The sequence below is a fragment of the Anomalospiza imberbis genome, chromosome 17, assembly GCF_031753505.1.
Source record: "Anomalospiza imberbis isolate Cuckoo-Finch-1a 21T00152 chromosome 17, ASM3175350v1, whole genome shotgun sequence".
NCBI classification, from domain to species: domain Eukaryota; kingdom Metazoa; phylum Chordata; class Aves; order Passeriformes; family Viduidae; genus Anomalospiza; species Anomalospiza imberbis.
Window position 1 is genome coordinate 9,269,623 of NC_089697.1, and position 27,791 is coordinate 9,297,413.

General features: G+C 41.0%; 2 protein-coding genes across 6 annotated transcripts in view; both read left to right on the forward strand.

The window, feature by feature from the left end:
• The window catches only part of DIDO1 (death inducer-obliterator 1), a 153,784-nt gene extending 133,865 nt beyond the window's left edge, over positions 1-19,919 (forward strand). For 4 of the 5 annotated variants that reach the window (XM_068207936.1, XM_068207933.1, XM_068207935.1 and 1 more), the window contains 10 exons: positions 2,727-3,174; positions 4,034-4,193; positions 4,616-4,732; positions 4,954-5,058; positions 5,501-5,636; positions 5,770-6,316; positions 7,155-7,308; positions 8,285-8,374; positions 8,997-9,192; positions 14,826-19,919. In XM_068207936.1, the coding sequence (XP_068064037.1) occupies positions 2,727-3,174; positions 4,034-4,193; positions 4,616-4,732; positions 4,954-5,058; positions 5,501-5,636; positions 5,770-6,316; positions 7,155-7,308; positions 8,285-8,374; positions 8,997-9,192; positions 14,826-18,193 (5,321 nt within the window). In that variant the 3' untranslated portion in view covers positions 18,194-19,919. Of the gene's footprint in view, positions 1-2,726; positions 3,175-4,033; positions 4,194-4,615; positions 4,733-4,953; positions 5,059-5,500; positions 5,637-5,769; positions 6,317-7,154; positions 7,309-8,284; positions 8,375-8,996; positions 9,193-11,090; positions 11,308-14,825 lie in introns of those variants that run through there. The other variant, XM_068207937.1, reaches the window with a different exon arrangement.
• Positions 19,920-21,684: 1,765 nt separating this feature from the next.
• TCFL5 (transcription factor like 5) lies at positions 21,685-26,841 on the forward strand. Its single transcript, XM_068207924.1, has 7 exons — positions 21,685-21,838; positions 22,062-22,828; positions 23,530-23,716; positions 24,261-24,420; positions 25,136-25,376; positions 25,798-25,939; positions 26,602-26,841. The coding sequence occupies exons 2-7, from the start codon at positions 22,095-22,097 to the stop codon at positions 26,713-26,715; spliced, it is 1,578 nt and encodes a 525-aa protein (XP_068064025.1). The 5' UTR covers positions 21,685-21,838; positions 22,062-22,094; the 3' UTR covers positions 26,716-26,841.
• Positions 26,842-27,791: the final 950 nt, after the last annotated feature.

Below are 27,791 nucleotides of genomic sequence, written 5' to 3' on the forward strand. Positions count from 1 at the left end.
AGGACCTTGGTAGTTCCGGAGAACTAGAGGAGTCACTTATGGCTGAGTTAGTACATAGAGAATCTGTGCCATCCATGTCTGATCAACAAGTCCTACTCAGGAGACACTTGAAATTGGTATAAAATAGTGTTGTATCTTGAAACTGTCAGGCATGCATGATACTTGGGAGCTATTTACATGTTTTCTGTTGCTAAAGAAGCATAAAATCACACACTTTAAGAATAGTCGTGGTGTCAGCTGGCAGGTTAAAGGATGCCTCTGTGTGTCCTTGGACCTTACAGACTCTGGTGACCTTCAGCCCCAGAAATGTCAATCTAGCTTTGTACTAGGAGCTTTTATTTATTAATTAATTTATTTTACAAGTCTGTATTCTTACTGTGATATAGCTCTTTGTAACAGAAAGGTGTTTAGTGCGGGTATACTTCTTATATATACACAACATCTGATGGATACAAAACATCTTGGTTCTGCTGTTTTGAGTTCTATCAATGTAGTTTTTGTTAACTACTTTGAACTAATCATTAAATAGATAGTGGTTAGAGGATTAAGAATAAATTCACAGTCTTACTTCTGCTGTAACCACAAAGAACTAAACATCTTAGTACTGAGGACTGAATTTTGCTGTCACCACAAGCTAAGCTGTTCTGTCCTGCCTTGTTGTGGCAGGTCACAGTGTGCTGCTGTCCTACCTGCCTGGAAAGGTACAGTTCTGTGCAGAAAATAAACCAGGAGAAAGAGAATGGGAGTAATTCCTGCAGTGTTACCAGTGCACACGTTTTGGATATTTGCCATTTCTCTGTTCAAGACTGACCTCAGAATAGGTTGGCTGGTTACCTCTCGGGTTCTGGGGACCCTGCTTGACCAAATCAATCATATCAGCAATAGTTCCTTATCCTCTTCTTCCCTCCTGGCATTGCCAGAGTCCTCTTAACAGCTGGAATAGTGTTAGGGGAGACATAAGGAGAGACTCTGTGGGTCACATGGAAGGTGTCCCTTGCTCAGTCAGACAGGAATCAAAACCATCTAGGGAAAACTGGGAGTAGTGTGAGGGTAGTAATTGCATTTCATTTATAGCAAAATCATCTCAGACTATGAAATTATTTAATGTACTTTGACAGCAGGTTTTGTTTTACACTTCAAGTAGTTAATCTGGTTCAGAAAAAAATCCTCAGTTGTAAAATACTTCTAGGAGAAAACTGGGGATACAGTGTCTCTCCATCTTCTGGCTTCTTGTGTTCCAGCAGAAGTTGAGCATACACTCTTGCACTTCACCTTACAAAAGGTCAGTTCCTGTGGTGTTTCTTGGCTCATCCACCAGTGTCCATGGAAGCTGCCAGCACCGAGGGCCGGTTAGATGGAGGGGGCTGAGAGGGGCATTGCTGTAAGTGCTGGTCTCCACTAGGCAAGCAGACACTTGCAAGGCCATTTCTTCATGAAATAAGGTAGTATCATTTGTCCCTTAAGAATGCCAAACCTTCTGCAGTTTGAGGGATGATTACGTTGGGAATTTATGCTGATGTGTGGGGTGTTTTGAACCAGGCCCTCCCAGGAGGGCTTGGTCCCTATCAAGTCCATCTCAGGACGGTTTAGGCCTTTTCCAGTGATTTCTGCTCTCATCAGAGCAGACCTGGAAGGTGAAGAGGGACCAGTTGGTCCTTGGTAGAATTACTGGAACTCCTGGACGTTGCCCAGGGAGTGTCCTGCATATTGCACCTGAGGGGTGTGGGCTGATACAGCTACAGACCTTCAACAAGGTTTGGAACAACTCTATTTTAGGAGTTAATTTTTTGGTAGTTTGCCTCAGAACCCATCCTCATTTGAGTTCTCAAGATCCATATGCTGATGTTACCCAAAGTATATTTGGTGTCTTGGAAATTATGTTCTGTTGGAGGGGGATGTGTGTATTTTGGGGTTTGGCTTTTTTTGCTGGGTTGAATTGTTCCTTTCAGTGCCAGAAGGTGGTACAGATGAAATGCAATTTAAAAACTTATTTGCTTTTAAAATCCAGTGCAAGTATATCTTTTACAGGTGTGAAAATGAGAGCTTTTACTTACACTTTGTAAATTTTTTTGTATATGATGTGTATCAGTTATTGTAACATTAGAATTTGGAAAACTGAATATTATGGATGGAATAGTTTGAGAATGGTGAGAATTAGATGGCTACAGCCTGACAGCAGTGTTAATGTTTAAATACTCTTGAAATCTAGACTCTAGCTAGGAACTGAATAGATTTATTAAACTTCAGTAATACTCAACTTAGGGCAATATTAGTACTATTTCAAGTTCATGGACTTTGTTGTCAGGTCAATCTCAGTGAACTGGTTCTGTAAAGTGCTATGAGACTTTCTCTGTTTAAATGCAGCTTGTGGATTGTATTGTGTTATTTTTATTTTTTATATGTATAAGCATTTGGGTTGATTTTGAAGCTTAACCATGAAATCCCACTCAGGAATCTTTGAAGGTGGTGCCTTCCTCCCACCCACCCCCCCTCATTTTTCTTATGCACAAAATTTTCAACAAACAAACAAGTCAACCATGGCATGACTTTAAAAATCACTTTTAACAAGGCAAGTGAGAATAAATAGCTTAAACTGCTTGCCTGGTAGCTATTCACCGGAGATGGTATTTCACAGACTTTTCTTTATAAATTGGAATTTGGTCTTCATGAATATGAAGTTATAAAACTAAGCCTTTAATATTGTGTTTTCCTCTTTGTTTTAACAGCTCAAAGGGAAGAGAAGAGGAACGAAGATCGAGCAGAGTCCACATCGGCACCGAAGAAGGCTGTGGTATCTATCATGGAGAAACAGTCCTCTTCTCTCACCAAAAATCTGCCTTCAAAGAAGTCCCCATCCTACTCCAACACCTCACTAACTAAACCACCACTGAAACCTGCTGGAAGTTTCAAAGGTGTCATTCCCAAGAAACCTTGGCCTTCGTCAGGCAGTGTTCCTTCCAAACAGTCACCTCTCTCTCATGGCTCATCAGTTGCCAAGAAAGCAGCTCCGTCTTCCAGTTTGAGTGGAGGACTCAAAAAGCCTTCACTGTCTTCCGTGTCAGCTGCAACTGGAAGTAGTCAAGCAAAAGCCTCAGCCAGTCCTGCCCAGTCACAGCCCAACTCTCAGATTCGACAGAACATTCGACGATCCCTGAAAGAAATTTTATGGAAGAGGTGGGAATTCAAAACACTTTGTATAGGAAGCTACACCTAGAAGTAGCATGGAGAGTTTAGTTTGTCTTGATAAGGAATTTTGAGGGATTGAATTTATGCAGCAAGTTACTACAAGTGCAATCAGCATCTCAGGTTTATATTTGAAATAAAAATTCCTGATAGAAAATAAATGTGCATGTGATGAAGCCTTTATAAAAAGAAACCTCTATTCCATTTATATTGAGACAATTACAGTTGAAGGATTAAATCACAGCCTAGAAGCTTTTATAATGTAAGTGCTCTGAGTTTTAAAATCTGGAGATGTAGAGTTGTGGGGAACATAGTACAGGAAATACCATAGTTAAATCTCACTGAAGGAGAGATTCCCTCCTATCTGAGTGTGAAAATCAACAACAAGAAATTCTTGTCAACAGACAGCTATCACTTAGGACAGGAAAAAATAACACCAAAAAATGCAGATTTTCCCACAATAATTATTAAAGATAATGACAACCGTAAAGACTTGCCATAGAGTACTGCCCTCTGGTATTGTCTCTGAAAAGGAAATCCTGGTCACAGTGGGGAATCAAGGACTGAAACTCAGGTGCTTGGGCTCCCTGTGTCACTCCTGGTAGAGAAGCTCCAGGTGGCAGGAGTCCCCAAAGCCGTGTCCTCCATGGCCATCTGCAGGCAGGAATTAAAATTTGCCAGAGTTCAAGATCCTGAGGTAGACCTTGGCTTTGAGGTTTCATTTAAAGGAGTCTGGAGCCCTTCTTGGGTGAGGAGCAGCTGAGGTCAGCTCTGAAAAATTTATTTTTGGTGACTGTACCTGGCCATTCACCCCTGATGTAACCACACATTCCTGTTCTTTCTGCCACAGGGTCAATGACAGCGATGACCTGGTCATGACAGAGAGTGAAGTAGGGAAAGTGGCACTCAACATTGAGAAGGAGATGTTTAATTTGTTCCAAGTGACAGACAACAGATACAAGAGCAAATACCGTAGCATCATGTTCAATCTCAAGGACCCCAAAAACCAGGTTTGGAATTTTCTTAAACAGTAAACTTGTATAGAATGTGCTTTTGGGCTTGAATGGTATGTCAGACTCTACCCTCAACATTAGGAGTCTCAAAATAGACTTAGGAATTAAATGATAAAATGTTATTATAAAGCCATTCAAGCATTTTAACGATGTTTTTATCTAAGTAGAAGTTCAAAGCCTTCTTTAGTTGGTGATTGGTATTTATACAGTTTGAGCATTTGATGTGATATATTTATACTTGGGGTTTATTTCATCCCTGATTTCTGGTTGCTGTACCTATCCAAGTTTGCTTGTAAGTAGGTGATATTTTTAATAGAGAATTAAGAAACTGGAGCAGGTTTTGCCTGCCCAGCACTGTTAATATTGTCAGTTACCTGAGCAGGTTCCCTTCAGCACAACAAAGGCTCCTCTGTTTTCAGGGACTTTTCCATCGTGTCCTTCGTGAGGAAATCTCCCTGTCAAAACTGGTGAGGATGAAGCCAGAAGAACTTCTATCTAAAGAACTGTCTGTGTGGAAAGAGAAACCAGCTAAGGCAGTAAGTAACATAATTTTTCCCTATGTCCTTAAGTCCAAATTAAGAACAAGTTTGCCAGCCTTTACCACCCATTATACATTAATGCACCATTTTCTTCCTAACAAACTACTAATAACACTCAGTTTCAATATGCTTTTTCCCTACCACATACCAAATGATAGCAAAGTACAGAGTAAAATAAATATATGGAGCTTTTACTAACACAGTTTTGTTTCTTTCAGGTGGAGTCAAGAAGCAAACCTCACGAAATCAAGAAAACAGCTGTAAAACGGGAACATGTGCCTGCTGTCAATATGGAGGATTCTCCACCAGTATCTGACTCTGATGTGAGTACTGGGCCTGTTCCTTCAGCAGGAGGATGTGGAGTGGGAGCAATGGCAGTTAAGGCTTCAGATTTGGGCAGATTGTTTCACTGAACTGTGGGGATATCATTTGCCCACTGGATGTGCTATGAGCATTCAAGTGTGAAGGACTGCCCACAGCCAGTGTTAGGTATATTTTGCAGGCACTTCAAAAATGCTGTGTATTTTTCAGCCCTTGATGTCAATTTACAGAAAAATCTTTTCTTTCTGAGCATGAGCTCTACTTAAAAGCACTGTGGCTTGAAATTTGGACACGTATAATGTGGTAACTCCATCTAACATGATATGCTTTAAGCAAGGACTTCTATGTATTCTTTTAAAAAACTGAATTAACAGTAGTCAAAATATTTTTTATTGTTGAAGGTAATGATCATCTGTAATATTTTTTGTGCTTAATCACTTTTAGGAGCAGCAGGAGTCAACCCGAGCTGCACCCAATTTGAACAGTCCTCCTTCTCTAGACATTTTTAGCAGCATGTTGAAGGATACAACAAGTCAGCATCGAGCCCATCTTTTTGACCTGAACTGTAAAATCTGTACAGGTATTTATTGACAATGCTGACCTAGGGCAAAGTAAAAGAGCTGTTACTTAAGTGTTGTTTATTTGTTTTTTTTAAATAGTTGCTCCAAACCACTGTTAAATATTAATCAAAAGCACTTGATATAAATCTATAGGTCAGATTTCAGCATCAGAAGATGAGATACCAGCTAAGAAGGTGAAGTCAGGGACTTCTGCTAAGAAGTTGGAGTCAAAATCGAAGCCAGAAGTGCAGGCCAAGTATGAGAGTCCTGCAGCAGCCCCAGCAGCAGAGCCTGACAAAGAGCCTGTCGCTGATGACGCAATGGACATTGATGTTGAGCCAGCAGCAGAAACCGTTTCCCAGCCAGCCACAGAAGGAATTTCCATTCCTACAAGCCAGAGCCAGAACAGCACAGACTCTGCTGTACCTGAAGAGGTCTCTGCTCTCGCTGCCTCCTGTGCTGGCCCTGTTGTCACAACTGTAACAGTTTCTGGCAGAGACCCCAGGACAGCCATGAGCAGCTCCTCTGGGACTGTGACACCAGCCCTGCGTCCTGGGCCTGCAGCTGACAAAGTCTCCACGGGGGAAACCAAACAGGAAACTTCCAAACCAGTAATGACTGTCCCCAAATCAATATTATCCAAACCCTCTTCCTCACCAGATCCCAGATACCTGGCGGTTCATCAGTCACCCAACATCAAGTGCGTATCCTCAGCAGCTGCCACATCCCTCCTGTGGCTCTCTGCAGATTCCCATGTGTCCTGTATCCTGTTCTCTTTCCTTCAACCAAAAGGCTTGTTGAGGTTTAAAGTTCAGGGAGCCTGATTCACATTTTTAATATGCCACCTCTCCTCATTTGCTTTCTCTAGCTTGGTAAAGTTTTCAGAGCATCAGTGTGTGCATCAGCAGGTGCACAGAGTACCAACAAAGATTCTACAATGTTCCAGCAGAGAAATAAAACTTGAGGGTGTCATGCAGACTTAGAAGTCTGAATATACATTAATATCTAGAAAGACAGTACATGGGAGAGATTGCTTAGAGGTATTTCCAGATTTTCATCCTGTATTAAAATACTGTTGCATTTAAATACGAATTAAAATTAACCAATTGGTCAGCTTGAAAGGAAGTGGATTTCTTTCACATTCTGAGTATTCACAATAGTAAAAATAAATATTGCTGAGTATATCCTTTTGCAATTGTAGTTAAAGTAGTTTTATTCATAGCAAGTTCTTTTACTTCAGAATCACTTTCAGAAGGATATTGTTTTCTTAATTAGTGAGAAGTCTATAATTGGTTTTATAAAAGTTGTGCATTTTTGCATCTCTTTGCCTGTCTGCAGCTACAAGTTTATTTTCTGCAATTCCTTGATTTTTTGACTAGTACCAAGTTAATGGAAAACATTAACGAACCATCTATTAAAAATTTTGTTACTTATTCCAAAGAAAGTATCAGATCAATAGGAGGAGGGAAGAAAATTGAAAATAAAGGGCCCATCCTCATTGGCATTCTGTAACCTTTCTGTTTGGATTTGTTTTGCAGTGCTTCAGAGCCTCGCTCACCTCAGGACAGCGACACTTCCCTCTTTCTCTCCCGTCTCAACACCATTTGGAAAGGATTTATTAACATGCAGAGTGTGGCCAAATTTGTCACTAAAGCCTATCCAGTCTCCGGGTGCTTTGATTATCTTAGTGAGGTGTGTGTGTGTCTGGAATGGGTCTGTGCTGCAGCTCCTGGTGCTAGAAAGGCTGGAGGCACTGTGTGTTTATAGAGTTACATTAGAACTGTAGTAGTGATAAATGACATCTTTGTAGTAATAGGAAAAGTAGCTCAAGAAAAAAAATCAGCCTTTTAAAAATTCCTCACAAATCTGTGAAGAGTTCTAATGTCTTTCAACGTGTTTATACATACGTTAGGATCTAACATGGGATAATGGCTTTATATCAGCTTCCTTGTTTAGGAACCAGTGTTCTAAAGTGTGTGCCTTGTTCTGTTCTCAGGCTAGATGGGTCACTGATGTGATCTGTTAGAAAATTTTGTTCAGCTGTTTTTGAAAAGTATCATCCTTGTTACTAACTTTGAAGTAAAACCAGTTGGATAATACTATTCTGAGAGGGTGTACATTCAAATAATGAGAGAGTAGAAAGGTTTTTCTTTCTCTTTTTTTCTCTCAAGGGCATTTTAGATGACTTAGGAATTTTCAAACATAAATGCATGGTTTAGGATTTTGTAGACTTGCTTGTTCTTCTGAGTACTGCTTTTGCTGAAATGAGGTTCACTGTCCTCGTAACAGGAAATTCACCAGAATTCAAGTGACTTGGGGTCACTGCAAATGTGGAGAAAAGCTGTATTTCAGATAGCAGCTTCCCTTTAAAAGCCAATATATATGTATATTAGAGTTTCCCTATAAATGCCAGTAGTGGACATACAGAACTATTTGATGTGTTGCTGCTCTCCCTGTTTGGGGTGTGTATCTGTTCCGTGGGCCTTTGGGTCACATGCATAAATACCTCCAAATTTAGGAATAGCCTGTCTAAATTTAAAAACATATGTACAAAAGTCTACTAAAATTTAACTATCCACTGGGCTGCTGGGATGGGGCAACATGCACTGCCTTTTTTGGTTTTAATGTTTGGTTTTTCTCACTCTATCATGTAATACTTCTTGTTTAGGATTTACCTGACACAATTCACATTGGTGGGAGGATCTCACCGAAGACAGTCTGGGATTATGTTGGCAAACTCAAATCTTCGCTTTCTAAGGTATTCACTTAAAATCCTTTGCAAAACCCAGAAGAAATAAACAGCAATGTAAAATGACAACTTTTTATAATACAGGGTAGTAAACAACAAATACATAGATCACACGTGGAAAACTACCTAAACCACTTCTTTGAAATTTTTTATTTATCTTAGTAATGTGTTCATTGAGCTATAAACCTTGATCTCTCTTCCTTCACAGTAGTTAAATCTTCAAACTATTTACTAACTGAAATACTGGAGATTGAAATTCAAACATTAAAGAAAAGGAAGTGATCATTTAATATATTTTGGTATTAAAACCACTTCAGAGGTGAAAAAATGATAGACATGATAGAGAAAAACATGAAACTAAGAATTTTCCATTTCTTTTTCATTTGAGCCTCAAGCTGTTCAGTTTGATATAAGATACACAAGTAATTTGTGTTTCTGAAAATGACAAACCTAATTCTGTTTTAATGTTGCAAATTAAACAGCAGTAGTCTCTTAAATCTAGAGTGTTGTCCTGAAGGCATAATTGGAGTGATAAATGTGCAGTTTATTTTACCTCTGGAATTTGCCCTTTACCATTTCATTTGCTGGTATGTTGCAGGTTGAATTTTTCCACTTTGCTTTTGTATTCCAGGAATTGTGTTTGATTCGTTTCCATCCTGCAACAGAAGAAGAAGAAGTTGCCTATATCTCTCTCTACTCCTATTTTAGCAGTCGTGGTCGTTTTGGTGTTGTAGCTAATAACAACAGACATGTCAAGGATCTCTACCTGATCCCCCTGAGTTCTAAGGACCCAATTCCTTCCAAACTCTTGCCCTTTGAGGGACCAGGTAAGCACAAAACAGGGGAGGTTCAATGCTAGGTAAAATCACAAGGCAAAAGGCAATCTGAGACAAGTTGTTGAATATTTAATGTAATCATTAGTTAAATTTTTTATATAAAACCAATTTTAAAGTACGTAATTAGGGAAAAACTGGAAATCAAACTCTGCTAAGATAAAATTGTCCAAACTTTAGTCTTTCCAACAAGATGCTCATATGTCTTAGGAGAATGAGTTTACATGTAAAATCAAGGATGTGGAACAGCCGCTATATTAAAAAAAAACACAAAGAAATCCACAAAAAACTCCCACCCTATTATCAGCAACTCCTAAATTCACAAACCCTAGACCTGTACAAGCCATTCACCATCACTTAATTCAAGCAGGAAACTTATCCCACAGAAGAGTCAAGCAGTCAGAGTGAAGACACAGGTAACATTTCTGGTGCTTCCACTGCATTGCCACTGCCCATGCTGAGTTAATCTGTACATGCAGTGTGGGGCATAAGGTGTTTGAAATGTTCTGTTCTGCTTGGATCAAACTCTAGTCAATTCACTGACTTCAGAAAATCAGTCCTTTGGGAGAAAAGGGACCCATTCCTTAGGGTAAGATTCTTCTACCTTTAGATAAAATTACCTGTAATAGTGTTTGGTGAGTTTGCCCCATGTTGAACATGGTGACAGAAACACTGAGAATGAATTCAGCTGTGAAACACCCTTCTACAAAATTTGGAGTCATCTTCATCTAAGGATAAGGAGATGCATATGCTTAGTTTCCAAAAAGGATGTAAGTTTTATAGCAAATAGCAAGCTGGGAAGCTGAAGAGCTGCAGGCTGCAATGAAGGCAGAACTCCGTTGTCATGGCCATGGCTGGCACTGCATGGTAGGTATGGAACAACCAACAAGGAGCTCACCTTTCTGGGGGGACTGAGTGAGCTCTGCCCCTCAGATACAAGTAGCACACAGCTCAATAAAGCATTCTCAGAGCTTTAATGCAGGAGCAGCAGTGGCTGGGACAGGTCTTCAACAAATGGAGCATCATGAGTTAAGTGCTGTCTCTTCCTCCATCAGATGGCCAAGCATGCTTGCTCTGCATCGCCAGACAAGATTTTTCTCATACACTTCAAATCTCTTTTATCTGTCCTTGAACAGTGCACAGACCAGGTGATTGTTTTTAGGCAATAGCTAAAAAGGCAGGATTATTGCTGTCTAAATTACTGTATAACTAGGATTGTTGAATCTCAGTACTTCATAGTCTGTAATTTACTGTATTTTTGAAAGCTAGGCAAAAACTTAATCCCATTTCATAGCCAAGAAGTGAAAACACCAAATACAGAACACCTTGGCACAGGGATGTAGGCAAAGAATCTTAATACATGGACTGCCTTTTCAAAGCAGAAGTAAAGAAATGCTATCCTTTTTGGGCAGTAGCACAAGGATGGGATTGGCCATTGAAGCTGCTGTAAATATCTGCTGCTGGTCTGATAAATAACTCAATTTATCTAATTGTTGCCTCTTGCATTCCTGTGGAAATACCAGCTTTATGTTTTACACTTTTTTTACTTCTACATTATGGGTTTCATTTCAAATGAAACTCTTTACCTTGGATTGAAGGTTGGCAAATGTAGCCAAACTTTACTATTATTAAGAGTTATTTTTAATGTGAGACTGGTTTTGCTGAGTTTCAAGTGCACAAGTATTTCAAAACTGGAAGGAGTTGCTCAGAACAAGTTCAGGTCTCATCTGCAGGTGTTCATGGAGACAAATATTATAATGCAGGTTTTCAAATTGACAGAAATAGTTGTAGGCCAAGTAGATTAAAGGTTAGCAGAAGCAAGGTTCCAAGGGCAGGCAGGCCACAAGATGGAACAGTTTCACAGAAGATTCACTAAAGAGTTCTGCCATCAGGTAACACTTGTTGGAAACTCCTGTGGCAGCCTTTATCTCAGCTGTGCTAAGCTTGTTGTGTTTTAAAAGCGGGTGAAAAGAATCAGGTAAGCTGCTCCTCTTGTTTTGTGTATGTATGAAAACCACAGCATGTAATCCACACCTTTTTAATGACATCTGATGGAATTTACTGTGTTTTCTTTCTTTCACAATCAATAAAAATATTTTGTGGAACGTGGTCATTGTCTCCTTAAATTTAATTGTGTGCCTTCCAGTAGAGTCTAGTGAGGCCTGGGAAAGCATTGCCTTTAAATGGTCTATCATATTTAGATAAATATGAGCTGAGGGGGGAGGAGGGAGAGGACAATCAAGCCCTGCCACTCCAGAAATCCTAGTTAGAAGATTTTCCAGCTGTATCAGCCAGTTCCATCAGGCACGTATGGATTAGGAATTTCTCCTGTTTTCTGATGGATTGGATTTGGAGCACAACTGAGGACTGCGCTAGTACCTAGAAGATCTGCAGAAAACTTTGATGTGGGCGGCTTAAAAACACAGGAAAATGGAGGGTTATCCTGATTTATATTTAACTCAGATATTTATTACCAGATTTTATGTGTCATGGGCTCTTCTGCACTGTCCTTTTGCAGTGGTTTACAGTATGTGAATTCATTTCTCTGTTTCACATACACACCACTTCCAGTTGTAAAAAGTAGTATAATCAGATTTAATTACTGATAGAAAGTGATTTACTGAGGGATTTAGTGGTGATGGGAATGTAACAACTATCTTACGTAGCTGAATTTTAGTAAAACAGACTTATATGTTATCAGCAAAGATTCCACAAATGCTGGTATGTCATTTGGTAGTTTTTTATAGGGACTGTGAGTTTTCATAAAATAAAAAGGCATGAAATCTCCTCATGCTGCTGGAATGGTTTTAAAAAAACAAATGCACCAAAATTTTACCTGAACTCTGAATGGAGTTTGTTGTGTTCAGCTGAGCAGATTTCATTAGGAAAAGCAGCAGCAGTAGAGGAATGTGGCATTACAAACCTGAGTTTCTGTGCCAGTCAGTTCCACTCAGCAAAGGAGCCTGAACGTGGAGCAGTGTCACAGTGCTGGGAGCTGTCTGTAGCTCTGAATTAAGGGGGCACCAGTCTGATGACAATTGTCAATTGCTTTCATGATTAATTGGGACAATATTTAAATGGCATTGATAAGATACAGATAAAGTCTTGTGTTGGTCTTTGCAGTTTAAAATTCACCACAGGGGTGCTTAGTCCCTCCCTTGGGTCTGTCAGGGATGGGCAGAAGCTGTGTCTTGAACAGTGCAGGTCAGCTTTTACCAGCTGCTGCTGATAGGGAAAGATGGGGCCAATGTACACCATATAAATATGGTAAACTTGATCTAATGAAAAAATATATTTAAAGCCAAGGAAAATAGTATTAATACTAGTATTTAGTAGATCCTGTTTTATTTGCTGTAGTTAGAGGAAGTAACTCAATAAAACCAGACTGGGGATTTCAAATGCATAATAGAATAATAACTGTTATAAATAATTTAGCACTGAAAACTACTAACTCTGCCAGCACAGCTTGCAGCACTTTTAAAACCTGCGTTTGTGAAAGGCAGTCATTTAGCAGTAGTGGCAGACTGCAGTCAACATTTTGTTGTTCCTAAAATTAGGCACTTAACCTATTTATGGATATTGAGATAGAATGGGGCTGTGGCCTTTGAAAGCTGCTCTGACCATGCGTCTTCATTGAAGGAGTCATGTAGTATTTGATCTCTCAGAACTGAGTGAGTGTAGAAGTCAGCTTAGGCAAAATTTCTAATATTTGTGTAAAATTCCAGTATCAAAATGTAACATTTTAATGGATTTATTCTATGATGACTAAATTCTAAACATGATAATTTATAACTAATTCTTATTAACATGCTGCTGGAGTTTTTTGCCTTGAAAGTGTATTAAAATGTTACCCTGTTTTAATTAGTGATTTGATCTCTATTTCTTACAGGAATTCAGACCTAATATCTCAGTAATTACTGTTTATTAGATATCCTGCCTGATGGATTTTTGACACCTGTTTATTTCAGTTATTCAGTGTTTGAAATTCATTGTGACTAATTGCATAAATCACAAGTCTCTGCATGAAAATTGGTAATCAAAACATTTAACAACAGCAGAACAACAAATACCTACTGGCAGTTTCTGGGTGAACTTCTGTTTGTGAGATGCTCTGCACTGGTCAACACCCACCAACTGGGGAGTTGTTATTCATTAACATAAATTTAGGAAAAAAGCTGATGTGTTTTCCTCTCTAGATGGTAAATTTAGGAGTCCCAGTAAAACTTCTGAGTTGTTTCACCAGATTAATGTATGTGTGGTGTGGTTTGCTAATAGAATGTATCTGCTACTGTGGGGTTTGGGGGTTGTGTTGGTATGAAAAGCTTTTTGGTGCTAATAATTAGATATTTTAAATTGTTGCTTAGTGAGAAGTTGGTGTAATAAGAATAAGGAACATACATATATAAATTTCCTGCTTATGGGATCTTGAATAGAAGGGTCAGCATAGGTCAGAGCTCTCACATTGCCATTTATCCACAATGAGTATTATCTTTTATTTCACAGGTTATTTTATGTTTCTATATTACTGCTTCCCTGCTGAATAGAAATCGTAACTAATGGCACATACAGGGAGGACAATGGCCCTTAAATGAGGGCCTTTTAAAGGCCATTTAGTCCAGAAGTTAAAAGATTTTCTACCTTTGCCACCACTGTATGTTAAGGGATTTAGTCCCTGCCCTTCATTCAAGGCATGTTTATCTGCCAGTGGGACTCTGCATGTTAGAGGAAAAAATACAGGACACAAGCCTACAGACCTTTGCATTTTTCTTGTTTATCTGAAACTTTCTTATCATTTCCGGAGATACTTCTCCTTCAAGTCTGAAGCTCTTCAAAAAAAGGAGCAGTTCTGCTCATGGTGTTTTTTACTGACCTATCAAGGCCTCATACCCCTCCTGGCAGCTCCAAGGCCTTCTTGCCCCCACACCAGGCGCTGGCCCAACCAAACACCTCTCCTGGCCTTGTTTGGGGCATCCACAGTTTCCCTGCTCCTCTCGCCTCTTAAAATAATATCTGGCTGGAAAAATCCACAACAAACTGGTAGTAATTACTAGCTTTAACACTGTTTCTAAACACTGTTTGATGTGATCTTTTTTGCCATTATTGGTGTTTGTTTAACTTGAAGACAGGCAAAATATTTATAGATTGGTGTCAATGTGGACTTTTAGCATAGGTTATATGACACATAGCAATGTTTAGTTCAAGTTTTTCTCACTTTTCAGTATCTCTCTGTATATTTGCAAACTAAATGTAAATATTTGCTTTTTCAGGAGGAGAGATGGAGTAGTTGAACAGTAGAAATAATGTAAAGATACAAAAATAACAGCTTGCTTGGGCTTGAACTTCTGCAGAAACACTTTAACAATGATGCCTGGTGCTGCAGTCCTTTATTAAAAATATTGAGGAAGGAATTTAAACTTTTAAACTTATGTATAAATACATATAAAAAGTAAGAAATACAAATGCATATGCTTGTGGACTAATGAAAATTGCTAATAGGTCTGATGGAACTTAGAAAACTGTTACCTTTATGACTTTTGTACCTGCCACTTCGTAAAATAATAGGTTTCTACTGAAAGCATCATTGGAAATCAGATTTTTACATATACAATCTTTGTGTTCTCTTTCAGGTCTTGAATCATCTCGGCCAAATTTAATCCTTGGGTTGGTAATCTGTCAGAAAGGGAAACGTCCTGCCACTGAGACAGAAAAAATGGAGGAGAAGCGAAGCAGAATTCAAACACATGAGGAAGCCGAACCATCCCTGTTCTCTAAAGGGCCTCCAGCTTCACAAGAGAAGAAAACTCCAAAATACACACTTTATTCAGGAGACTCCACCATGAGTACAACGCCACCTGGATCTCCTCCTCCACCTCCACCCCCGCTCCCCGTTCCAGACACCTCAGCAGTGACACCGTCAGTATTAAAAATACTGTCGTCCATTAAAAGTGGCCCCACTACTACTGTGACCTCACCGATTTCAACAGCCGCTCCTGCAAGCAGCACTGCCACGCACTCCGCACCCTCAAAAACCGCCACGCCTCTCGAGCACATCCTGCAGACCCTCTTTGGGAAAAAGAAAACTTTTGAGCCTCTTGCCAAGGATTCTGGAACTGTTCAGTCTTCCAGTCAGGAAAGTCAAGCTGCGGCAGATAGCGGGATGTCAGCGGTTCCTCTGTTAGATCCCATTGTGCAGCAGTTCGGGCAGATGTCCAAGGACAAAGCCATAGAAGAGGAGGAGGATGACAGACCTTATGATCCTGAGGAAGAATATGGTCCAGAGAAAGCCTTTGAAATGCAGACTGGTGAAAGTGACAAACGCTACAGTGTGGAAAAGCCATCTACTACAGCAGAACTAGAGGATGAGGCCTATGATCCAGAGGATGAAACTATCTTGGAAGAAGCAAAAGTTACTGTTGATGATTTACCCAACAAAATGTATACAGACAGTAAAAGCAGTTCTTCAGAAGCGTCTGCTTCATTTGTGTCTGATTTATCTGCATCCTCCTCCTTAGTAGAACAGCAAAAAATGTTGGAAGAATTAAACAAACAAATAGAAGAACAGAAAAGGCAGCTAGAGGAACAAGAAGAAGCCCTCAGACAACAAAGAGCAGCTGTTGGTGTTTCAATGGCTCACTTTTCAGTGTCTGATGCTTTAATGTCACCTCCACCAGCAAAAGCTTCCCTAATGAAGCCTGAATTATTCCATCAGGACCAACAAGCTACACAAAAAATAGATTTACCTTCATCTTTAAATCAGCAAACACAAGTTTTAAACCAGGGCTGTGACCCAAGGCAGAACAGAGATCCTCGACAGGCTCGAAGGATGGTGACAGAGAATGAAAGCGCTGACTCTCGAATAAAGCCGCAGGCAGTACAGAATGAGATCTCCACAAGAGAAGTCACTCCAGCAAGTTTTCCAAATGCTTTGCAGACTTCACTTGGTAAGGAAGATAATGCTTTAATTTCCACTACTCAGCCTGGTTTTACTGCTGATAATTGGGTTTCAAGTGAACAGACATCTACGGTGGCCCAGAAAGAGACATCTAACAGCAAATTTGAACACACCATTCAAGTCACTTTGGAAAACTTGAGTCAAACAGCTTCTGGAGATCCTTCTGCTTCCAAACCTGTACGTAAAGTGCTGCTTCCAACCCCACCAAGTACATCTTTTCAGCCTAATTTCTCCACATCAAATGATAGTCCATCTTTGCAAGATATGCATCAAGTGTCATGGTCAAATGAGTCAAAGGAAGCAATGGGAAGGGATTCCTTTTCAAATACAATGTTTCCTCAGCAGGAAAAGGCAGCTGGACACTTTGATTCAGAGATGGGTCTTCCATCAGTGCAATATGATGAACAAAGAAATCCTCAGTCTCATCAGTTTGTAGAACAAACTGACTCTGCACCAGCTCAGAGTGAGGGTGGACCTCCCCCACAGCACTTTGAGGAAAACAGAGTGTTTTCTATGTCTGGGCAGAAAGGAGGACCTCCAATGATGCTCAATGCACCTGGAGGACCTCATGGAGCTAATTTTAGAGGGCCGGCACCACAGTTCTCTGAAGAGCACGGTTTTCCAAACAATGATGGGCAAAGAGGACCTCAGTCTGGAAGATTTGGAGGTCCAAAGGGTCCCATTCCTTCCTTATTTTCTGCACAGCATGGACCACCTCTTTTTGGTGATAATAGGGGCCCTGCCCCTTCTTATCATGGTGGTCCAAGAGGAATGTCACCATCTCATTTTGAAGAGCATAGGGAACCTCACATGGAACAAATGGAATTCTCAGATTCCCAATATGATGAAATGATGGGGCCTCCAGGACAGTTTGAAGGACCAGATTCCCCCCAGTTTATGGGAAACAGAGGACCTTCGCCTTTTCCTTTTGGAGGTCAAAGACGACCCCCACCAGGTCAATTTAAAGGACAGAGAGGAGGCCCTCAGTTTGGAGGGCCAAGAGGTCCAGCCCCAGGTCATTTTGGGGGACCAAGAGGACCTCACCCAAATCAGTTTGAAGGGCAGAGAGGTCCAGCTCCAAATCATATGCCTGGTCCAAGGGGACTTTTGCCACAGCCATATGAAGAACGGAGAGGGAGCCCACCACCCAGATTTTCTAACCAGAGAGGTCCAGGACCACATCAGTTTGGAGGACCAAGAGGAGGCACGCCTCCGATGTTTCCGGAAGAAGATGAACCTCCTTCTAGATTTCATTACCAGGGTCAGTCACCACAAGGTATGAAACCACCCCCAAGACCACTCCTGGACCTTCCAAGCCATCCACCAACTCATAGAAAAGAGATGTGGGAAGAAGGTGGACCATCTGCATCTCTTTCCAATATGTCTGGACAAGGACCTGAGTCGGAAGGACAGTGGCCCACATCTGACTTCCGAGAAGGCAAAAATCCTGACTATAGAGGCCAGACATTTGAAGGGAGACAGAGAGAGAGATATGAGGGAGGAAATAAAGAGAAGGGTTTGGATCAGCCAGAGCTTCAACAAGCAGATAATCGCCAAGGTAGAGGCTTTGAGGAAAGACGAAGAGATCGAGAACATGGCAGACCTTGGGAAAGAGACCGTGGCAGAAACTGGAACAGAGACAGGGACTGGGAGAGACACAGAGAGAAGGAATGGGATAAAAATAGAGATAGGAGCCAAAACAAAGATAGAGACAAGGATTCAGAGCGGGGTAAGGACTGGGAGAGAAGCAGAGACCGAGATAGGACAAGAAACAGAGAGAGGGACTCTTACAGAAGACGTGATAGAGAGCGATCGAGAAGCAGAGACAGGGATCGCGACAGAGAGAAAGACAGGGACCGGGATCGAAGCCGGGAAAAGGAAAGGGATCGAGACAGAGACCGAGATCGCGAGAGGGAAAGAGGGAAAGATCGCAAAGATAGGAGTAAGAGTAAGGAAATTGGTAAAGAGATGAAGCCAGAAACACTGAAGGAAACTCAGAAACCAGTGGAAACTGAAGCTTCATCTTCCAGCAATCAATCATAGAACTATGACTGATACTTCCCACAAATTATACACTTCAGCAAGACAGCAAGGACTGCACATCTGTAAATACTGTAAATATTCTCACCTTTTAAAAAATTCTGTTGTAAAACTAGCCTTACCCGATGTACTGACAAATAAGCAATTTTTGAACAACTGTGAATGAAAATAATCGGATAGATGAAAAGCAAGAACATACTGGACTTTCACTTGCTGCATTTTGTGCATAATGTTTTTCTTATAAAGATTCATGATGTTACCTGTACTGAAATTTTGTTTTTTCTACTTGCATCTTTATCTTAAAGTTTCCATTTACAGTACAGAAATGGAAAAAATCTAAGAAGAGCATATTGCTTTTTAAGATTATAAAGTTATGTTTTCCAGTAACTTGAATTGTAATTTTATAGGAGAATTTAATCCAGACCTGAGGAGCCATACCTTTACATCTAATTTTCATGATATTTTGGTGTCAAAATTGTTCCTACAGCACACACTAAAAATGTTGGTGTCATGTTTCTTTTACAATGGAAGGGTCATTGTTTAGGAAAAGGCTGCAAAAGAACAGTGTTAATAATTACTTGTGACTGATGGAGGGTTTGAAAATGGAATGTTATAAGCTTAAAGTGCACTATCTTCCTTTTATATACATGTATTTTGGGTCTGGAATCCATCTGTTAAGTGTACAGCAAAGAAACAAGTCATACTTAGTTATTTTTCATGAGGTTTTAAATATCCCATGTTTACAAGCCTGTCATTAAAGAAAATACAAGAGTAGCACCTTTATAACCAGCAAAACTTATAAAAGCATCAGGCATTTATTTCGAAAAGTGGTAAACCAAAGGAAGGAAGAGCATTTTGTTAAATAGGCCACTAAATCTGTTACTTCAGTTGAACTGATTTAGTGGAGCATTTTTTGGTTTTGTTTAGATTTTGCTGAATTTTTCCACAGATTTAAGAAATGTCCCAGTGTGATTGAACTTTTCATTATAGAAGTGCTCTTTCATTCTAAAAGGGCTCTTGAAAAATAAATTATACTGTTCTTTTGTTAGGCCCTACTTAGGCTGGCAGTGTATATAAAACTCTCCACCGAAAAAGACACAGCTGCATTAAAGTTTAAATTATGGTGGTACATCATGTTGTGATTGAAGAGGGACATTTTTCATGGTGAAATACATCACATTGCTACTTCCCATGTAGTCCTCAAGCATGTAATTCCAAAGTGCGAAATAAAACCCCACTGGTTTATTTGAATGTCTAAATTGACTGCTGGGTAAATATTTTGGTATTTTGCTAAGATAGATTTGGAAATGTAAAATTAAGATTCCTGTAAACATCTTGCATCTTGAGGACTATATTACAGGTAATGTGTGTGTCACCACAGTCACATTGGTGCATCCCTGAGGTCCTTGTACATCCAGGATTTGCTGGCTGAAACGATCATCTGTGTCCTGAACCCAAGGGAAAATGGTAACATGCAAAGAAATCGTATAAAATGCAAACATCAACTACGGTGTAAGATTTTTTTTCCTTGATGAGATGTTTCTAATTTAAAGACATACATAAAAGTATGCAAAATGTGTGTTTGTTTAGGTTTACTTGATAGAAATTTCTGTAAATTGTATTTTATATGGCAAAATATATCATTGTACATTAAAATATGGGACTTCACAGGTTTTTGTTACTGTAAGTAGAATAAACACCTACAGAGAGCTGTTGTCCATTTCTTAAATGTGTATGTGTATATTATTTTCTACATTTTACTATTTCTCAACAAACTACAAGAGACTGATGGCACACGGGTTTTGTTTCCTCATAGTTTAATGACAGACGTTTTGCAGGATGTCACAGCCAGCCAATGTTTGATTGCAGGCCTTCTAAAAAATAGCAAAAATCTGTGCTAATGATTCTTTTCTCAGTTCTGAGGCATCCCCTAATTTATTTTGAAGGTTATTTTTTTACATTTGAATCAGAATGCTTGGAATGTAAAGATTTTTACATCAAAAAATCTGAAGAAAAGAAAAAGTATTAATTCAGGTCACACCATGTATTGTGTTTTTGGCTTTACATTTTTATGAAATATGTGTGTGGCTTTTCATCTTTTAGGAAATTCTCCTTTAGTAGTTTGGGGGATCTGTTTATGCTTTGGGATCGGTAAATCCATCCTCCCAGAGATCAAGTGGCAAAAACAGCAACAGCGTAGGCTCCAGTGATTTAGTTAAACCACAGCTTTATGCAGTTAACAATCAGCTGGAGTTGGATTTGCAGCAGGGTTCCTGTATCCTCCACGGCAGCAGGCAGTAAAAGCCAGGCTGAAACCAACATAACAATGTAACTCAATTTACAGAGACTAAAAATGGTACTGAATGATTGTCCTGCATTGCAAGAAAGAGAAAAACAATTCTCTGGCTTTGTCCAAACTTTTGATCAACATGACAGAACTCACTGTTTTGAGCTTTTGTCTGTGTTTGTACTAAGCTAACATTTTTAAGAGTATTTTGATAAATCTTTTTTTTCGTAAAAACCCCTGCAAAGTCTAGAACAATATAAGCAGGAATATTATTATTTCTATAAAAGGCTGTACTATTCCAACTGTAATTCTAAAGGGGAGTGTGGAAGAGGATTAGAGAAATAGGAAAGTGTGTATTGAGTTCAGTGTGCACAAAACTGCTTTTAAAGTTCCTGGGTTTGTGTCTAGAGGGAAGTCGCGAGTGAGACCGTCGGACTGAGGCTGCATTTCATGGAGATGTCAGTGCACACTGCCTTGGGACCTTTTTTCCTCTCAATTTTCCATACCCCGGGCGAGATGGGCCGGGACCGGCTGCCCCGGTGGGGCTCTCCCCGCGGGGCTCGGGGCTGAGGCGGCCCCTCGTGGGGAATGAATGACAAGCGATTCCCGGTAACCCAGCTGGTTTTTCCCGTTAATCCAGCCGGTTTTGTTGCCTTTTCCTTCTGGCACAAGTGGCCCTGGTTTGCCTCCGCCGTGTCGCTGGTGATGCTGTCGGTGCAGGTGGCCAGTTCCCTCAGCGCAGCCGAGCCCTGGCCCTTGCTCTCTGTGAGCTTTCCGTTAGCGACAAAGCCAAGTGACAGAGTTTAGCCGTAGGCTAAGCAGCCCATAGGTTTAATTAATTAAAATTTGGCATAACAGCGGGTACCCAGCCAAATCAGCTAAAACAGTAAACCGTGCGTCCAGAACCTGCAAAACGTCTGTAAACACACACTGCAGCCACACGTCCTCTTCCCTTGTGCTCTCACAACACCGCCGCCCCCCGATTACCGCCGCGTTCGGCCGGCCCGGGCTCCGCTCCGGGTCAACCGCAGCCCTGAGGGGGCGCGCGCGGGCGGCGGTTACGCGCAGCCGTTGGCGGCGGCGCGCGGCGCGCTCGGGCAGCGCTCGGCCGGGCTGAGGGGCCGCGCGTCCCCGCCCGCCCCGCCCGGCCCGGCACGGCTCCCCACGGCTCCCCACGGCTTCCCCCCGGCTCCCCACGGCTCCCCCCGGCTCCCCACGGCTCCCCACGGCTCCCCCCCGGCCGCGCGGGCCCCGCTCCTGCTCCCGCTCGGGCTGCCCCGCCGCCGTCCGGGCGCTGTCTCAGGGGGGTGCCAGGCCGCAGAGTGCCCGCAGCCTCGCCGCCGTGGCCGGGGCGGGGACAGGTGAAGGCCGTTTGTCGTGAGCAGCTGTGCTGGAGGGGGAGGGAGGGTCTCACCCGGGGTGGGGAGACATGGTCAGGGTGTCAGGTACCCCGCCAGCGGCAGCTTGGTCCCCGCTCTGTTACGTCGCTAATCAGTGTTAAGTGCAATTTTTCCTGCCTTTGGGTTTTTTTTTTAATGGAGAGTACTGACAACTGTTGAAGGTTTTATGGTTTTCTGTTGAAAGGGACATTGGTAACTGATTAGGTTTGCTGTAGCCATGTCAGGATCAGCCCCCGAGGAGCCTCAGACCATTCCTCAGAGCCCAGCTAGTGTTCCTGACCCCGCTCCCGTTGCTGTCGGACCTGGAGGCTCAAGTGACAGTTCCTTTGGTGAGCAAAACCTTGGCTTCGCCACCCCCGAGGCCAGCCTGGTGGAGATGATGGACATTGAGTACACCCAGCTGCAGCACATACTTTGCTCACACGCGGAGGCGCAGAGTAGTGAAGGTGAAGTGGAAGCCAGGCTCAGCGCTTTCTCCTCGCCTGGCCCCTCTGCTGACCCCACTCTGCAGCAGCCCTCCCCCAGCACCAGTCAGGACGGGGGCTCATCCAACAGCTCTGGGAACCAGTCGGTCTGCCCAGTGACCTGTCAGTCAGGGTTGCCTTGTGACAGCTACTGGCCGAGTTCTAACCCGCACCTGGGCTATGCTGACTTGCAGGAGCTCAGGATGATGTTGCTTAGCGAGTCCAATCTCCCTGTGAACCAGAGAGGGAAAGCGCCCAACAGTAGTAGCTCTGTAGAAGTCTCGGGATGCAGTGTAGCAAAAGCTAAACAGGGTGAAAATTTCTTGGGGGAGAATAAGGAAAACATATTTGTTGAAAATTCGGCACTGGCACCAGAGGTTAGATCTAAATCTGCAGTCAGAACTCGGTTGGAAGACAGATTCAACAGCAGCCCGACAGAAAACCCCAGATGTCAAGAACCCCAAGAATCTGGAGTAACTCTTAACAAGTGTGTTGCAATTACTTTTAGTTTATGTTGTTAAACTATGTATCATGTAGTTCAAAGTGATTTGCTAAGTGAAACTTATGAATACTGCTTGCTTTAATATATGAGAAGGATGGGTTGGGCTTTGTTAAACTGTGCCATCAAAAGTGGCTGCGACTCCACTGAGCTCAGTTTAGGCCCCTCTGTTTATTGCATGAATGGTACAGCATGGAGTTCCAAAATGAATTACTTTACTACTTTATTCTTTATAACATGTTCTGCAAATAAAGGCGAGAGAGAATTATCTAGTTTTAATATGCAGCTTGCTAAAAGCAAAGTAGATTTTTGATAATAATAAAAATACTACTAATAATGATAGATTCGGGTTATAATGTGGAGGCCTGACTATGGGGAAAACTGGAGCAAAAATATTGTTCTACAACCTAACCCTGTACCTATCTTAATGTACTGACAAAATGTTTTATTGAGGTGTGAAGCACCTTGTTATTGCACAGAATAAAATACCTCCTTGGCTGGTTTTTCTTTTCTTTTATTTGGCCCCTGAAGTGGGCAATATGGCAATAACAGTGATTTCTGTTTACAGTAAATGAAAGTGGTTTCTTGGTGATAGTTTCTAGAATATTTGTAGCTGTACTTTATTTCTGCACTCATTTCCAAGCAGTCAGCCTGGTATGTTTTCTGTGTTTGTTTGTTTTTGTCTGAAGTTTAGTGACATTGATCCGCCAGCCCTCAGAAGTGGTGGGTGTTCCTCTTCACCAGCAAGGGAACAGGTGTGCTGCACTAGGGAAAAATAAGGCTGCACCTGCCACACATTCCTTACCATTTACTTACCCGTTCTTTACCATGAATGCCTGTTCTGCTGCTGGAAGTGCTAATCCTTCCCAAGCACAGGTAACTCTCCTCTGCCCAGTTCCAATGCTGATAGTATTAACTTCCTGGGTGTAGTAGAATTCTGAAGGTTTGTGGTAGAGTGTGGCTGTATAGGGATGATCAGAATGATCTGTAATGCAATTTATGTGCTAACCTTTAAGACAATCGAGTCACTTTTGTGGCATTTGTAATTACGTGTGTCCCAGTAATGTGCAGTAGACCATCAGATTTCTTTTTTTCTATAGTTTATCAGTTTATAATCTGTTTCATCTGTGCAAGACAAGAAAGAGACAATTTTTTGTAGTTCCTTTCTTTCTAATTAATTTTGATGATAGAGGTATTTCCCGCTCCACAACTTGCAGTAACCTCTGAAGCAAAAGTGATAGCATGGCACTGAGAAATGTCAGAGGTATCCCCAAAATTCATCACTGTCAAAACCCTATGGTTGTGTGTATTTGGAATTTGTTCTGCCTGAAGAAGTAATATAAGAACAGAAAGATATTAATGTAGTCTATTTTATTCTAATGTATATAGTCCTGTAAGTATTTCCTTTTTGTTTTCACAGACCTGTGGAACACCTTGCACTATTTTGGAAGCTGCCAAACATCAAGACCTTGGGATACCCAAAACATTTCCTTTTATCTATCAGGAAGCTGAATCCACAAAACAGACAGTAGGTGCTATAAATAAAGCTTTGCCTGAGGAAGTTTGGATTAAAGTTGGAGGTAAACCATTTATCTTCTTTTCACTTAGTTTCCTCTTAGTCTTCAAATCTGTTTTTTTTTCTGCATTTGTGTCTTTTCTGGAATTAATATGATTTTAGTGAAAGTGGGATGTGAGGTTCTTATGGCAAATATGTTCTATAGGCAACATGGGGCTAGATTTCTCCAAGGAGATTCAACACCTATAAGTTCAGCTGTACTTTCAAAATTGTTTAGCACCTCTGGCTTGAAATGAGGAGACTTGAGGTTAAAAAGTACCTTTGAAAATCTGGGCCTTGGGTCCGCAGCTGGTTTCTTTAGAGTCATACAATCATAAAGGTTGGAAAAGACCTCCAAGATCACTGAGTCCAGCCTTTGACCAAACACCACCAAACCCCATGGCAGAGGGGTACATTCTTTTTCTCCCCAAAGCTGATCCAGCATACCCAGTCAGTATCAAACTGAAGAACATTTTAAGGGCTGCCTCAAGTGCTCACCAAGGGCAGGCACAATCTCAGTGGGCTCTCTGAGAAAACAGAAGCTGTGTGGATTTTGGAATAGCAAGCAGTGCCTTAGTTCTTCTGCAGGACATGTCTTGCTGTAAGAATCAATGTAGGCTGGCAGTAAAGCTTCAAAGATTATTCCAAATAAATAAGCACCACTTTCCATGATCACTATTTTCAGGTTAGTGGGAGAGTAATAAATAGGTCATTCTTTTCATTTTTATTTTTCCAACAAGACACCTTATGCAAGCAAGCCATAAACAGAAGTTGCAGCCGAATAAATCTGTTGGATGCAAACATGGATCGCAAACCTCTCGGTGAGATTCGGAACACCCGGGACAACAACCATAGCACTGCAGCTGCCCAGGGCCCTTGGCAGTCAGCACAGCCCAGCTCCAGTGTGCAGGTTCAAAGTGGTTCCCAGGATGGAAGCGCCCAGAGAAGGGAAAGGCACAACCGCCTGGAGAGAGACAGGAGGTAATTCTGGGAGCAGGGGCCATGAAACACCTCTTGAAGCCTAAAATACTGGTACTGCAGTACTCTGATTATCCAGAGTAAATGTAAACTTGACATATTTTGTGTCAGCTCCAAGAAAAAGCAGTGCAGGAGGTGAGGGTTTGGTGTTTGTTAGAGGGGGGAAAAAAAAAATCTCTGTTTCATTGTGGTTGTCTTTGTGTTTTCACTCTGTAAACAAACAAAATGAAATTTCAAAACATTTCACCCATTCTGTAGAGATAAGGTGACTTGTGTGTAACAAAACTAATACACAAAGCTTGTAGCAAACACAAAGCAGTCCCCAAAGTCCGTGGCTGGTTGCACATGTCAGTAGTCTTCCTGTTTTCTGTATTTTTCCCTTCCCTCTGGCCCGTGGTTGATAACCTTGGGTATTTGCCTGCAGGCGCAGGATCCGGGTTTGTTGTGATGAGCTCAACCTCCTCGTTCCCTTCTGCACCATTGACACTGACAAGGCAACAACTTTGCAGTGGACAACTGCTTTCCTCAAGTACATTCAGGAAAGGCACGGCGACTCCCTGAAGCAGGTTTGAAATCTCATTTCATTTTTGGTCTTGATAAAAACAGGAAATATTTTAAAGCTGTCATAACCTATAACTGAGATGTAAAGCTTCTGCTTGATGCTGTTTGTGAAGGACTCACCATATCCTTGAACCTTCCTTTAAATTTTTATTTTTTATTTCTTTCAGCTGTTTGAGTTCACTAGTGAGAAATTACAGGCTGTCCTCAGTCACTGTTTTCAAACTGGATTTTAAAATGAATTTTTTTTTTGTTACACAATTCCTGAGCATGATTCTATTTGGACAACAATATGAAATTAAGGTCATCTTCAATCATTCCTCCCCTCCTTCATTTTCTCTATTTTCTACCTCTTTCACAGGCTTCTAGTTAGTTCAGGGAGGGGGATCACAGCTACATGCCCACACTGTATTGAGTGGGTGAGCAGAGTTAAAGGGTTACATGCCTTAAAATCAGCTCCTGTTCTCCTCAGCAGTAGTGGCATCTCCAGAGTAGTTCTGGCTCTGCCAAGAATTTTGGGAGGGTGTGTATTGGAAAACCTGCTGGTCTAGATATGGATATGGCCCCTCTTCCTTCCTATTGAAGGCCCTAATGAAGCAAAAGCATCCATCTCAAGTAAGTATCTACATTAAATATAACATTTATCTTTTGTATTTTGATGTTTTTTCAGGAATTTGAGACTGTGTTCTGTGGTAAAACAGGCAGGAGGCTAAAAATTGGAAGACCAGACTCATGTGTAATGTGTCCAGCACAGGAAAACCGCACAGCTATGGAGACCAAATAGTCTGACCTGCCCACCCTGAACTGTGTGACAATAGTCCAAACTGTGTTTTATTCTTTCCATTTACATGCTGAATAGGAATTTGAAAGTGTAACTTGTAAATATATATAAATAGAAATTTAAAGGAAACATTCTCTATTGCAAATGGAAATGGAAGTTAACTACCAGCAATGGGAATCAGTGCCCTGTTCAAGGGGCTTTGGGACCAGAAGCTACAAGAAAATGTCATGGCTAAGTATTTTAACCCTTTAGGTATACAAAATTTCCTTGGCATCCTGCTTTGAGGTCTTATTTAATTCTTTGCTTTTATTTTCTTTTTTAAAGATGATGCAGTACAGAGTGGAAAAGTTGTAGAACATCCATCTTTTTTTATTTTAATGGCTAGATGCAAACTCCTTCTTCCAGTGTAAAAAGAAACTGAAGTTACTATATTATAATGTCCATTTTTCCATTTAAAATGTAAATATTGTATTGGTTATTTGGACAAGTGCATAGTTTCTAAACTGTGTGTATTATGAATTTTGCATTTGCGTACATATTTGACATAATTAGCTCCAAAGAGTAGTGCAATGGTGTTGGCATTTTTAAATTCAGTCTTATTTTTAATGTCTGCCACACAACTGTCCAACAGGTTCTTGTGTTGTTACTTTAGACCAAAAGTGGCATATTTTAAACAGTAGTTATTTAAATGCACAAACTATTTTTATATTTAACGAGAAATATGATGCTTCTTTCATAGGTTTTGGCATATAGGACAGAAATAGAACTGTGTGTGAGCTGAGAGGGTTTTATTAATTTTCTTAAATAGATGATGCTAGCAAGTTTTAAAGTATAAAAAGTTCTACCAAAATTAATACTGGTTTAAATCACGGATAAGAACAGTTTTGCAGCAATTTATGTCCAAACAATCCTAGTAAAACCAGTTCTGGAAAAATGGAGTTTAGCCAAGTTAATTTGATTTGTATAATGACACTTACAACATCACAAAGAAAAGGTTAAAAAAATCTCCTTTTATTTTTACAACAGTTCAGACAGGTGGTTTTGGCTGGACTTTAAAAGAGCATCCTTTCTTAGGTGGG